We start from the raw sequence: 13,741 nt of genomic DNA on the forward strand, positions 1-13,741 counted from the left end.
TATTATTATTGTCAATTATCTTTTTTATGGTGCAACAGGGTGGGAATGTTCATGGGTTTGGGTATGAAAAAAACAAAAAACCCTAAAATAATGACTGTATTAGGCTTTTCTGGATGACTCAATATGTAATAAAAGCACTTTGAACAAAAAAAAAAAAGTATATTATATATTTGATGTATATAATGCATTTATACTGGTTATTAGAACTTTACTAAACCAAGATACCTAGGACTCTTGCACAGTATATCACTTATATATATATGTTGTTCTCCCATCTTTATAGGTTGAAATTGGGAAGATATGCAATAATACAAACAACAACAACAATTAATGCCCCTCAAATGCATGGAAAATAAAGAAAAAAAGACTCAGTTTGGAAAATACGAGGAGTAAAAATTAAGGATATTTGTGCCAAAATGCAAAGAGTAACAACTTTAGTTCTCATATCTGCTTGTACACACACTCAAAACATGTATAAATGTACTTGTCAAACATACCATAACACATATAGACTGTACACAGACATGCAATCCCACTAAACACACACAGACACACACACACATCCGTCTCCTGGGATCCCATCGCCATAACAACTAATGCACAGTTTGTTGTGAGGCCTCGCTGCAGGTCGAGTCACGCAACAAGAGGCAACACACTGCTCCGGTCAATCTAGGCTTTTGTTTACCCTCCCATCGAGACACCTAACACGTTAACAGAAGCATCAGTGAGTCAGCTCTTGTCTCTGTGCGAGTTCAGTCCTAATTTGTCACTCGTCAGATCGCCATCGGGTTATCGAGTGCGTAACAATGATCTGATGCCCGGACAATTCCCATAGCGTGCTGTTGTATCTGTCTGGTTACGACAATGTTTCTGCCCTGATGCCTTCAACGGAAAGTCTTTCTAGGAGTTTATCAGTATGTGTTCTTGGGTGAAATACACTCAAATGATGTCAGTTAGAGGTGCGTGCTGCTGGTTTTCTATGCAGTAGTGATCAGTTTCTGTTCAAATCTGATTAAAGATCAACGGGCACAATGTTCATATGTGCTCTGATTGCTGCTGACAGCCTCGGTGTGTTCTTCTCACCATCTTTTGCTCACTTTCACACACGACCGCATGCGTTCAGACAGATGCACCCATACACACACACTTCAGTGGCTACCCAAGCCGCCAGCATGTGTGGGTCCCCGCCTCCTTCATCAGCTCCGACACTCCCGTCTCACCCCAATGTCACGCAACACCACCGCTCTGCAAAGGAGGTCAGGGCAAAGGGCGAAGGGCACACACGCATATACCCACTGCGAAGCCCTCCCTCCTCCCCCTTGTCCTCCCGATTCGTCCTCAAGGCCAAACGCTTCAATGTGACTCAAGTTGGAACAGAGACAGAAAACTTCTAAAATGATGACATTCGATCACACCGTGGCTCAAAACTGCAGTTGTTCTATCTCATGTTAGGACTTTTCAGCCACTAATCCCATCCATATGCTTTTTAAAGTGGAGTTTATTAACTTTTATGTCCTATTTTCACATTCAGGGGCTCTGTAATAAACAGTTTCCACCATTTGTTTCACTGTTTGAGTTTGTTTTTCATGTGCAATTAATAGAAAAATCGCTTTCACCTCAGTGACCTCACCAACTTTTCAATTTATTCTAATCTGTGCAGCGGGTAAATGAAATATATGGGGAATATTAAAAGAATTAACAAAGACCTAGAATTATTTTTGTGATGGCTTCCAAATGAATTATCCTCTACATTCCACCTTTCAGCTGTGATTTATCGACATTTGTTATTATATTATCTTCTGCATTTTGCATTTTTCAGTGAAAATCAGGTCAACTTCGTTATTAATCCCAAGGGGAAATTGTTGTTTTACAGTTGATCTATTCAAGTTTAATAAAAAGTAGCAGGATCATGTAAATGTTCATAAAATCTAAATTTATGGGTCATTATATCAGAACAGAGGGAACTGAAAAATGGACTTTTTCAGCAAAATATATAATTAACTGCACAAAAAAACAAGTGTTTTCAATCGCTGTCATTTATCAAACTCCATGGGTTTTACTGGTGAATAAATGCTCCATTGTTTCCACATTCACTATGGAGCCTCTGAACGTCCAAATGAATCATATCTGATGACCATGAACAGATGAGAAACTGCATTTTACCTGAAACACTCACATGTATTGATAGGATTAGTGGATAAGCAGATATTAAATGTTTTAGATCAGTAGATGTTTAGGTGTTTGAGGGTTAACATGCTTAATAAAGGTGCAATTTTGATCTGATATTGATAATATAATTTAAGACAAAACATGACTGAAAAATACTCTTTCTTCACTAAAACTATACAATTATTAAAATTTATATATTTCAAGAAGCAAACAGGTTGCATTTAGAATTTTTTTTGAGCAAGAAAGTACTCCAGAACTTTGCAATCTAGGCTGTTTTTTGTGATTTTCATTAACCTCCTAAGACCCAGGAAATGTCAGCAAAGTACCAGCTTTTTTTGTTTTTATTAAATAAGTGCCTATATTGGAAACATCATGATGCAGCAGTTTTTTTCAGATGCAGTTTATAAAATTTTTATGGAATGTCCTTTTGGTGGACAGTTTTCTTTTCTTTTCTTTTTTTTTTGTATAAAGTCATGAAACTCTTGTCCACAAATGTGGACAGACAACCCATGGCTGGGTCTTAGGAGGTTGAGTAAAAACTTGATTAATCCGATTAATTTCATATATTATCCAGCCCAAAAGCATGCGATGCAGGAGTGTAACTCTAAATTAAAAACACAAACCACTTCTGTTTTTGTAGAAATCCCAGGAAATTAATTTACTTAGACAAAAACTAAATTGGGACTTCATTAAAGCATGCATGGAAACAAACAACTAGAAACCAAATAAATAAAGGTCAGAGGTCCCGAAAATTGTTCCTAAACCCTTAATAGGAAATGTGAACTTAAATATCTGAACAAATTGAACACTGCACGCAAACAAATGGTCCAAAAGACATAGATCCAGACATATGGTTTCTTACTTCCAGGAGGAGGCTGCTTTCATTGACGCTGGTGCCCATGGGGAGGCTGTCTTTCCTGGGCTCTGGGTTGGAGGGTGCTGAGTTGGTGATGTGCTTTCTGGAGGTCTTGTCTTGATTTGCTATAGAAGAAAAAAAAAAAGTTGGGGTAAATGGTTAGCTGTAATTCATTAAGAAAATACTAAAACATCTTTCTCAACCTTCTTGTAAAGTCGTAACACATGCTTTCATCTGAATGTAAACCACATTAATAACAAGCGAGTGAACATCACAAGCTGCTGATTCTGATGAAAATGAATGAATTTAACATTTTAACTCCATTTAAGCACACAAGAGGCTGTTTTCACTTGTGGAGGCTGTTTTGATTCTAAATGACAGCTCAGTTTTGATGCTTTCATGCCGTCTTGTCTAAGCAATTGGGGGGGGTTGAGTCCCTTTTTAATCATCGCTCGACATAAATCCACATTTAACACACACATTCTTGCATACAAATGACAATGTAAACTTAGCCTGTCTTGTCATCTTTCCAACCAACGTCTGTCAAAATACATTCCAGCATAAGACAGCTACATATTTCTGCTTGACCACATTAATGATGATGTTCCGTCAAAGAGAAGACAGCTGAAAAAATGTGAAAAATCTAAGTCCAGGGAGGGAAATAGGTAACTCCAGTACACTTTATGCGCTCTATAATCCCTGGCTCACATATATTTCTTTGCAGCTTATTCAGAGCACAGAGCTGTGTCAATCCAGGAGAAGAAAAAGTGACTGATAACAGTAATGATTCTGTTTTTCAAGCTGCTCGGCCAAGTTCTGCGATAGGGCAGTGAGGAGATCTGGCCCGGAGCTCAGACATGTGGTGGACACATTAACTGCATCAAAACGTCTCATTTTTTTGTCCTGCTCTGGTGCCAGGTATTAGCGAGCGGTGGGCCAGGCTAACAAGACAAAACTGTGAAGGATTTTAATGACTTTGCAGGACTCGTCTCACACGACATATTCAGAATGTTTTTGTGAGTTTAACAAAGGGGGCGTACAGATGTGCACGCAAGACGAGTACATGAACACAGGCAATGTTTTAATTTCTGTAGATGCAGATTCATTTGATTGAGTTTAAGTTTATACTTCTTCCTACTCCTTTTCGACCATGCAAATTCAGACATGTCATTTAAATGTTATTTTGTTTTTGTCTTATTTTGCTTTGTTTTATTTTGTTTCTTTGCATGTTCGAAATAAATATATGAAATAAAAATAAATAAAACTGATCCTGTAAGTGGTGTTGTAGGACTTGATATTGGTCTATTTGAAGGATTTCAAGACAAGCTGTTGGGTTTTCACTCAAGTTTCTGGTTTATTTATTATATCAATCAAGTATCTTTCAGACATTTCCTTTAGATTTTAAACTTTTCGCAGATTCCTGATTCATCTTTCCATAAATTGCCTCATTCTGCTACTCACTCACAATAGGAATTATTGCTCCTTCATATCATATCAGTTGGTAATAGTTGTAAAACTTGGTCGCAGTAATGTGTAGTTTGTATCTAGTCTTGACTCGATCTCAATGTAAAGGGTCAAAACTCAGTTGTCTTCCAGGTTGAACTAAATAAATTCAAAATAAAAAGTAAATGCAGGTTTTTTTAATGTGAAGGTGCACTATCTAAACCTAATTCATGTGGAGATCTGTTTGGAGAGCATCAAACCTACTTTTCCCAGTTCTAATGATCGCAGTTACACATTTTTCACCTTTTTTTGGATTCTTTGCCAATTTTTGTGCACGTATTTGATAATTAAAATGTTTTAAATTCTGTAAAAATCTGTATTTTTCATAAATTTACTGTCTTGCAGTGGTGAAGTGCCCCAGTCTTCCATAAACTTAGAGAAACCAAGGAAAAAAAAAACTTTAATTGGTGCTTGATTTGGAGAATAGCTATTGTCATAAGTAGAAATATGAAAAAAGAGTTATTTATTTTAGAATATTTAGATAAGTTTTGTTTTAAATCCAATCCATTTTATTTATATAGCACATTTAAACAACAGGAACGTTTCCAAAGTGCTGCACATCATAAAAACAATAAAACAATTAAAGAGAAAGATTAAATAAATAAATAAATAAAAGACACAGAGGACCACACAACTCACTCAGAGGTAAAAGCCAGAGAATAAAAGTGGGTCTTAAGACCAGACTTAAAACACTCCACCATGGGGGCTGTTCAGACGTAAACATCATCTATCTTACAAATGTGTGAAGACAAGATTAAATGTGTCCAAATTTAACAACAACAACAAAAAGAACAAACTCATCTTCCTGTAATAAAATGCCATGCAGGAAAAAAAAAAAAAGCAGAATTAATTTGGAGTTTACAACAAAAAAGCAACACCAGAGCTCTGGGCTTAAACTTTTTAAGGCAATATATATGCTCCGATTTTTAATAAGCAGTAGAATCTCACACTCCTAATTTTTTTTTTTTTCTTTTTTTGCGGGGTATGGTGACAAACTTTCATTAAAGTTGGATTTTAAGGTTTCTTTCTATTTATTTATTTTTATAAATCTTTTTTATTAAATTTTCATACACACATGGTAATATCAAACATGTAGAATATTTCCAAGTATTGTAATTGAAGGTAGTAGACAGTTGTCTTTATACAACGTATCCTGAGAGCAACAATTTTAATCTAACCTAAATGGCTTCTATGAATGAACTATAATAAGCCATGATCCCTTCCCGCCCACCTTGAGAGAAAATACAGAATAAAACAAAACACAAAAACAGAAGGAAAAAAAACCCAAAAACCCCAAACCCCCAAAAATGACCACTACTGGATTTGCAACAAAATAAATAAGATTAAAGTAGGTAATTAAAACCAACTTGGGGATGGGGGGACATCTAGTCATTCTCTGGGTGAATAGTAATTCTATGTAAATACTAGTTTTAAGTATTCTTGAATTTGAAGCAAAGTATAGAATATCTCTTTAGCTGTATATTACATTAGTTACATTATCATAGTTGTGGATTCTTCAGATCACATCACAGCTACGTAGTGAAGTAGAAATCCTTCGAAAAGTTGCAAAAATGTCACAAGTCAAGTGACTGGGCTCTCCTCCCACTTACTCCAGTGTGTATACGTGCAATTAGCTTCTACCACTGTGGCGTGCAGGATTGTCACATGTGCATTGCTTTGCCTGTGATGTGTGTGTTGCGTGTTGGAGGCATGTTTGCGTGTTTCTCTTATGGATGTGCTGTCAGGGGGCATGTGGCTCACTCCAAGAGATCAGCCCATCGCTCCGTCACTCATTGTAGCAGGCACAGATTAGTCACGCAACACACGCACACACACTATAGCCTCATTATGAAAAAAACTACCTAAGTATGTATGTATGTTTCTTGCGCTGCTTCCTGCCGTTGCCCCCCCCCCACTCCCACCCCCACCCTCCCTCTTTTGAATAACCCCATTAATGCATCTGATCCTCCCCCTTTAACCTTGTACCATCCTCTTCTTCTCATCTCTGCTCCCTCCCCCATCAACCCTTCCTCCTCCTCTTCATCGTCATCATCCCTCCCCACCCCTTCTTTGTTCAACTCAGGCGATCGACAACCGATTTCGTGACTCTGGAAGCGTTTCCCTCCACTTAATTCGTGTCTGAATCACGCGAAGGTTGCGCATCTATTTTTTACATATAATCTCAATTAATTTGCTCCCATTTAAACATTTATTCCCACTCTGCTAGAGCGACATGTGCAAATAAAGGCCGTAATGTGTTTTTCGGCTGCTGAAAAATCAGGTGAAGCGCTGATGACTGCATTAACAGGCAGCTTCACAAACTCATAAATGCCAGTAATAATGTTAAGTATTTTGTCATCACCTCCGCTAGGTGCGAATCCATAAACAAACCGACTTCGACAGCCACACACACACACACCGAACCATTCTCTTCAGCTACATTTATATCATCCAGCCGGTGGAAACCATTGCAGAAGGAAATTAATCTAATAAGTCTCTTTATTTTCCTCCTTCAACGCCTCATGTATTTTTGTTTTCTCTCTTACGGCAGCTTTTGGAGAGGATGCAGCGTCAGGAAAGACAAACATACGGGATGATTAATTATCGGCACTGGCACTTCCTTTGCCAACAATACAGGCTTTATTCGTCACTACTCGTGTCTTCAGGTTTGCTTTTCTTTGCCTCTATTTTCTCCCTCGCTGCTCGAAAAAGGAAAACAGAGTAGGTAATGGTGAGGCGTTTATGTGCTCTGCATGAGGACAGGGTGCTAAGTAAAAAGTGACAAGTAGCGGGATGTGGATGCTGCCAAAGGGTGAGGCCGAGCGCGTCTAGCTCCGTTAGTCAGCAAGGTCTGGCTTTCCACTTCCACTGAGTACACAACATATTTAGGACCACCCGCCAGATATATGGCTGTGCCCCATTCTGTGCAAGCTAACTTACGTTTGACTTACAGCCGTACAAGTTACACATCAATTTTAATCTAATATCTGCTCAGAAACTGAAAATAAAGCTGCTGTTCTTACAGGAAAAAAGTTTTCTGGCGTCTAGTTTGTGAAACGGAAGCGTTTTAACTGAGGCTGAAACACAGAATGGCTTTCCTGGCTGTTGAGAAGATTTAACAGATTTAACATCCAAAAACCAACTGGTAATAAACAGTCGATATTCAAGCTTTTTTGCAGCTGTAGGTGTCCTGTCAGCAGCTTCAAAGATGTCTCTTTTTTCACTCTATGGAAAATGATGTTTAGGCCAAGAGGCGCGGACTTGAGCTCCAAAATGAAACCAGTATCTTAAAGATGGTCCACTGGATGCTGCTCCAAAACACCCTGGTTCCAACGAACTTAAACTGAACTCCTCTCTCAAAATACTAAATCGGTAATTGTTTTCCAGGAGTCTGGTCTCATTCGTTTGATTTGGACTCTTTAATAAACACATGTTCTGACCCTTTTCATTTTTACTCTATTAGTAAGTTCTCAAGGTGAATAGAAACTTCTAGAAAGCTCACTCACCTGCCAATTTGGACTTTCAGAGCTTCTGTTTATTGAATAAAACATGTTTTTTTCCTGACAAACTCAATAGCAGCTTAATATAGTACTCTGACAAGACGTAAAACTACTTTTTTACACAGTACTTGATCCTACTGAGTCACTAAAGCTAGCTTTTAGCATTAGCTCACCTCTGACCCCTAATGCCTCTAAAGCAGAGGTCTCAAACATGTAGCCCAGGGGCCAAATCCGGCCCGTCAAAGGGTCCAGTCTGGCCCATGAGATGAATTTGTGAAATGCAGAAATTATACTGAAGATATTAATCATTTTAGTTCAGGTTCCACATACAGACCAATTTAATCTCAAGTGGGTCAGATCAGTAAAATACTACCATAATAACCTATAAATACTCACAACTCCAAACTTTTCTCTTTGTAATTGTAAATACTTTCATGTCATTTTACTGTATTTACACTAAAACAAACTATCATTTCACAAAAACACGAATAACCTGAACAAAAATAGGAACATTTTGAAATGTCTGAAGTGCAAGTTTACCAATATTCTGCCTGTTAATAAATGTTTTGTGTATTTGTTGATCCACTGTGATCTGTAAGTTGTAATTTACATGTGTAAATGATAAACTGAGACATAATATTGTTAAAATTGCACTTAGTTTTCTTAAGAAATTTCAGTTTGTTCATGTTATTCACATTGTTTTAAAGGAGAGTTGGTGGATGTAAACATTTTCATTGCATAATTTTGCTTTTTTCTTTCTAAAACATAGAGGAAAGTTTGGAGTTGACATTATTTATATATTACTGTGTTATTATTTCACTGGTCCTGCCCACTTCAGATCAAATTTGGAAGATGAGTATGACATCCCTACTCTAAAGCCCTTCCCCTTTTGCCCAGAAATGGTCACTTCTGCTTCTAAGAAGCCAACATAGTAACGGTCAAAACACAAATTACTGGTTTCCAAACAACAGTTCAGAAAACCAATAGCAACAACTGTATTTGACATCACTACACCCTGGATGACATATATTTAGCCTAAAATTTCACTTCTTTTTCTTCAGTCATAAATTAAATGAAAATGACAATATTACAAAAATTGTAAACATTAGTACAGGTGCTACACATGTCATAAATTGAGGTTGATTCCAGTCAAAATGTTAACTGTATATCTTATGAATGAAAATCCTCCAGTTCCATTTTCAGTTCTAATAAAAATCTTCATGGCTGTCACATTTTCATGCCTCAGGTAAAATAGGGCATGATATTGTGTAACATTAGATGTTTTTCCAACATAAACGCCTGGTCTCTGAAACATTAAATAAGGATGAATCACCCATTTATTAATGTCAGAGAGGATATTTATACATTCTGCACAGATCTACGGTTCACTGCAGTTCATACGGTACTAGATATACACTGTACATGAATGAGTATAAAACCACTACTTTTTCACAATCTGACACAAACTGCAGTTCTTTTCCATTTTAGATGCTTTGTATATATTTTCTGTTACATACATACCCTGTAAGTAACTTCTTAATTCTTGAGTTGAAGTAAAGATAGACCCGACAGGATGTTTTACAAGCTATCAGTATTAGTCGAAATAAAAACCACACTGAAGGAAAATTGTAGCTCAAAGATAAAAATGTTCACTTCTTCATTTATTAATTAATTACTTTGACTGTGAAATTCAATGATTTGAATTTATTCCTTTTGGTATTTATTACCCTGACTCAGATATTCAGTTCAACAGTTAGGTTTTTAAGTTTTAGGTATCATAGGTTTTCAGTATTTCGATCTTGGTATGAAGTTGATATCAGATCATTAATCCTCTGTCAGGTTTATTATAGTAGCCTTTAAAAATCTGATCTAATTTCAAGTACTTGTTTTATTACGTTATTACTTAAAGTACTTGTTTGTTATTAGTTTTCTTATATCTCTTTTCTGTGTTTACATGAACCTACATACAAGATAAATTCCTTGTACTGTGCAAACTTTATCTGGCAATAAATCTGTTTCCACACTCAAGACATATTTTCATATTATAAGGGGGAATGTGATGGAACAAGAATGAGAGGAAAATCTTTAGAGACTGGTTGTAAAATGGGATAAGACCTGTGAGTGATCGCTTCAAACTGCATGCCAACATTCTTTTTCTGCAAAACCTCTGATGCTACAAGTGGCGATACGCAACACCAGAGCAGAGAAGATCAGTCAGTTGTCATGAGTTTGGTGTTCATTTCTGCAGCCTCTAGGGGGTGAGGTGAGTTTGGCCGTGCAGCTGACGGATGTGTGCAGCACTGTCTGGGTGTGTTTGTGTCTGTTTTCAACAACCTCACTTCTAAAGCCACTTCCTCCTGCTGTGCACCAACAGAGGAAGAAGAGAAAAAATGAAGACAAACCTGTAAATAAAAAGGAAGATTGACAAAGAGAGAGAGCGAATACATGTCTCTGATGTCTCATTGTGTCGCTGACGTGCTTTTATTCTGGGGATAATGGAAGTAAGCACAAAAAAAACATCTCACAAAATGATAAAAAATGTAACGATTAATATTTGAATATAATCCTGTACGTCGCAGGAGATGTAAAAATGTCATGGCATGACATAATGTAGGGGGGAGTTTTAAAGAGTGTTGCATGACTCGAAGCTGTGGGGTCTGTGTTTCATGAATCGTGAGTACAACAGTTGCATGCATTTTGAGCTGAAAGGCTGATACTACTCCGAGTCCATTCTTTAGCTCATGTTCTTTCAGTGTGCAGCGAGGAGCAGGTAAGCGTTCATACATGGTTGATCAGAGACACAACACCAGCTGCTGTAGCGTTTTAACCCGGGACAAACCGGCTCACATGCTACAGGTGGTTATAGAATACTACAGTGAGTTTGTACGTCAGATTTCACTTTGTTGCGAGACACTGATTGTGTGGCGTAAATAGGCCGAAGATAATTAACCCTCTGGCTGAGATGATTATATATTTCCCGAGTGACGCCCAAACACATCTGGGAAATAATTATTAGACAACTGTGACAAAGTGGTGAGAAAAGACAAAAATTAAGTTTTTTTTCTTGTGTCTATTGTCAAAACTATGGCAGAAGACACATGGAATGTTTGCTGTAGAGTTTTAATAAAGAAACCAGATGTATGTTAAGTTAATGACAAGAAAAAGCCATTTTTTTCAACAGGTTTGTGGAGAATTCATGCTGTCACTGCCGCTTTTTTGTGATATTTGTTTGTATTGAGATTAATTTTGTTATTCTATTCTATTCTATTCTATTCTATTCTATTCTATTCTATTCTATTCTATATGTTGTGACAAAAAGACACAAAACTAAGCACTAAGTCTCCAAGTAAAATATGAAAGTTTACCCCAGTTTAGTCACTAATACTGAAAAATCATATAACATAACACTGGTCAACAACAAATTTATTGTTTAAGTTTTTTGAGCTGATTTAGGATCATTTTGGTGTGCTGAATCCAAAAATCACATTAATTTTGCTCAATCAGGTCAACTTTCTGAACTATGCTACATATTGGCTTTTTAACATTTTTGCTTACATTTATGGGCATTTTCACATCATATGACACAAAATTCTTTCATATTTCTTTCAATAAACGAGTTCTGAAGATTTTACTTTTGCCAATTTATGATTAATGTTTTTTTTTAATATTACAGGTGAATGAAATGGCTTTGACTAGAAGATCTTGCGAAAATAAGCCTGACGTATTCTGCTACATCTGTGGTGAATACACCATTGTACCTAACAGGAATCAAGTCACAAGTTTCATAAAGTGTGCTTACCAATCTTATTTTGGTATTAAACTTGGTGACCAAGATAAAGTTTACAAAAATGTAATCAATTTTGTGAGAAGATCAAATTTTTCAAAATCAAACTAGTAAAAAAAAACCTGACCTGATTGAGAAAAACAAATGTCATTTTTGGATTTAGCGGTGCAAAATGGTCCTAATTCAGTTGAAAAAACCTAGACAACTTGCAAAAAACATTTTTTGTAACCCAGTGTAATTATACAATTCAAAAATCTGGTTGGCTGAAGCTTCCAAGATACAGTCTAGGGTCAAAATAACAAAATAACCCCCCATTTTATTAAACTTTATTTTCAGAAAACACTGTCTGTTTGGGCTGAGATCTGTCTTCTACAGACGTTTTTTTTCTTTTTTTTTTTTTTCTGCAAGGACATTAAACTCTTCTAGAAGTAACATATAAATTAAGAACATCTGATCTGTTCCAGGAGAAGAATATTAAAAGTTCATGTTCAGTCACTGTTTGAACCTAAGTCATATTAAAAATCACAGGGGTTCTAATAATTCTCTCCAAAGTTGTGGGTTATCCATCAGTGTTGAGGCTCTGATCTCAGCAGAATGGTGCCATCTTTTGGCAGCTGATCTTCTGCTGGATGTTTGGCTTTGTAAAAAAAAAAAAAAGAAGCGCTGAGACCTGAACATGCGAACACACTGTCCCTCCCCTCCCATAAGGCTTGCGTGAGTAGAGAAAACTGAATGTGTGTGTGCATATGTGTGTGTGTTGAGGTTGGGTTGGCTTACTGCCACCTCCTTTGCCTATTCCCGCCCCCTTCCCTCAGCCCTCTTCTTCTTCTCTGTGTCTTTTTTGCTCTCTCTCTCCGCAGGCACAGGAAATCCACGGCGGAGAAGGCAACACCAACAGACACAGAGAGAGAGAGAGAGAGAGAGAGGGAGAGAGAGAGAGAGGGAGAGAGAGAGAGAGAAGCTGGCTGATCAAGGACTGGTTGTCACGCGAGCGAGCCGTCTGTCAATCTCCCCCCCCTTGCTCTTGACAGGGTGCTGGCGGCCGGCCAAAGGCTTGCGTGCAAGCCGGCGAGCCACATTAGCCCATAAAGAATTTCATAATAGCAACAGCTGTTAAATATTGATGACTGCTGGCAAGCGCTCAATGGTGCTCCGCAAAAAGGTTAAGCCTGCACTGTAATGGAAGCTAATACTTCATTATGCCACAGATCAAATGTCCGGATCTCGCCCTGTCCAAATCCAACCCTTACTATTTCAACTTTTTTTTCTTGTTTTTGCAATGTGGCTTCAAGTGGAAGGATCGCAGGGAAGGAGAAAAAAAAAAAAAAAAAGATTCACAAAAAGAAAGTTTTCATTCGCTTCTAAAAAACGAAGTGCACTCTTTTCTTGCAGCTGTAACTGAAAGCACACAGTGTAGCATGTCTAAATACTTTAATGATTCAATCTTGAATTGTCCAGGACATCAATATTAACATGGGTTTGAGCTGTGTAATCGCTCTGGTATTGTTTTATTTTTCCACTGTGACATATACGATTACATTTGAAGGGATACTGCCAGGATTTAACTCCCCTTTGTTACCAAAACAGCAGCTCTGATAAGTACTTTTCTTGGAGGCCGGGCTGGAATCACAAATATTCATCTTTCAGAGGAGATTAAAATGCAAGTGAGTGATTTTTGTGGGGAGTGTGTGCAAGGGGAAGCCTATCTCTAAAGGGGGGTGGGGGGGCACACTCGACTTCTGAATACAACCCAAACAAAGGCCCTGGTTGTGTGCCTAGATACCGACGTAAAAGGGAAGTGATATTATGACAAAGCAAATGGGATCACACAGAATGGAGGTCTGGATGTAAACTCAATTGTTTCCACTTCTCTGTTTTGGTTGGCAAGCACATGCACGAGTCACCACGCTGTACAGGAGTAATATGTCT

The 13,741-nt window shown here is 37.5% G+C and overlaps 1 protein-coding gene across 2 annotated transcripts in view; it reads right to left on the reverse strand.

Moving 5' to 3' along the window:
- The window catches only part of ahrra (aryl-hydrocarbon receptor repressor a), a 96,605-nt gene that overhangs the window by 27,041 nt on the left and 55,823 nt on the right, over positions 1 to 13,741 (reverse strand). The window contains exon 4 of one of the 2 annotated variants that reach the window (XM_030122937.1): positions 3,032 to 3,141. In XM_030122937.1, the coding sequence (XP_029978797.1) occupies positions 3,032 to 3,141 (110 nt within the window). Of the gene's footprint in view, positions 1 to 3,031; positions 3,151 to 13,741 lie in introns of both variants that reach the window. The other variant, XM_030122936.1, reaches the window with a different exon arrangement.

The sequence above is a fragment of the Sphaeramia orbicularis genome, chromosome 20 (genome assembly GCF_902148855.1).
Source record: "Sphaeramia orbicularis chromosome 20, fSphaOr1.1, whole genome shotgun sequence".
NCBI classification, from domain to species: Eukaryota; Metazoa; Chordata; class Actinopteri; order Kurtiformes; family Apogonidae; genus Sphaeramia; species Sphaeramia orbicularis.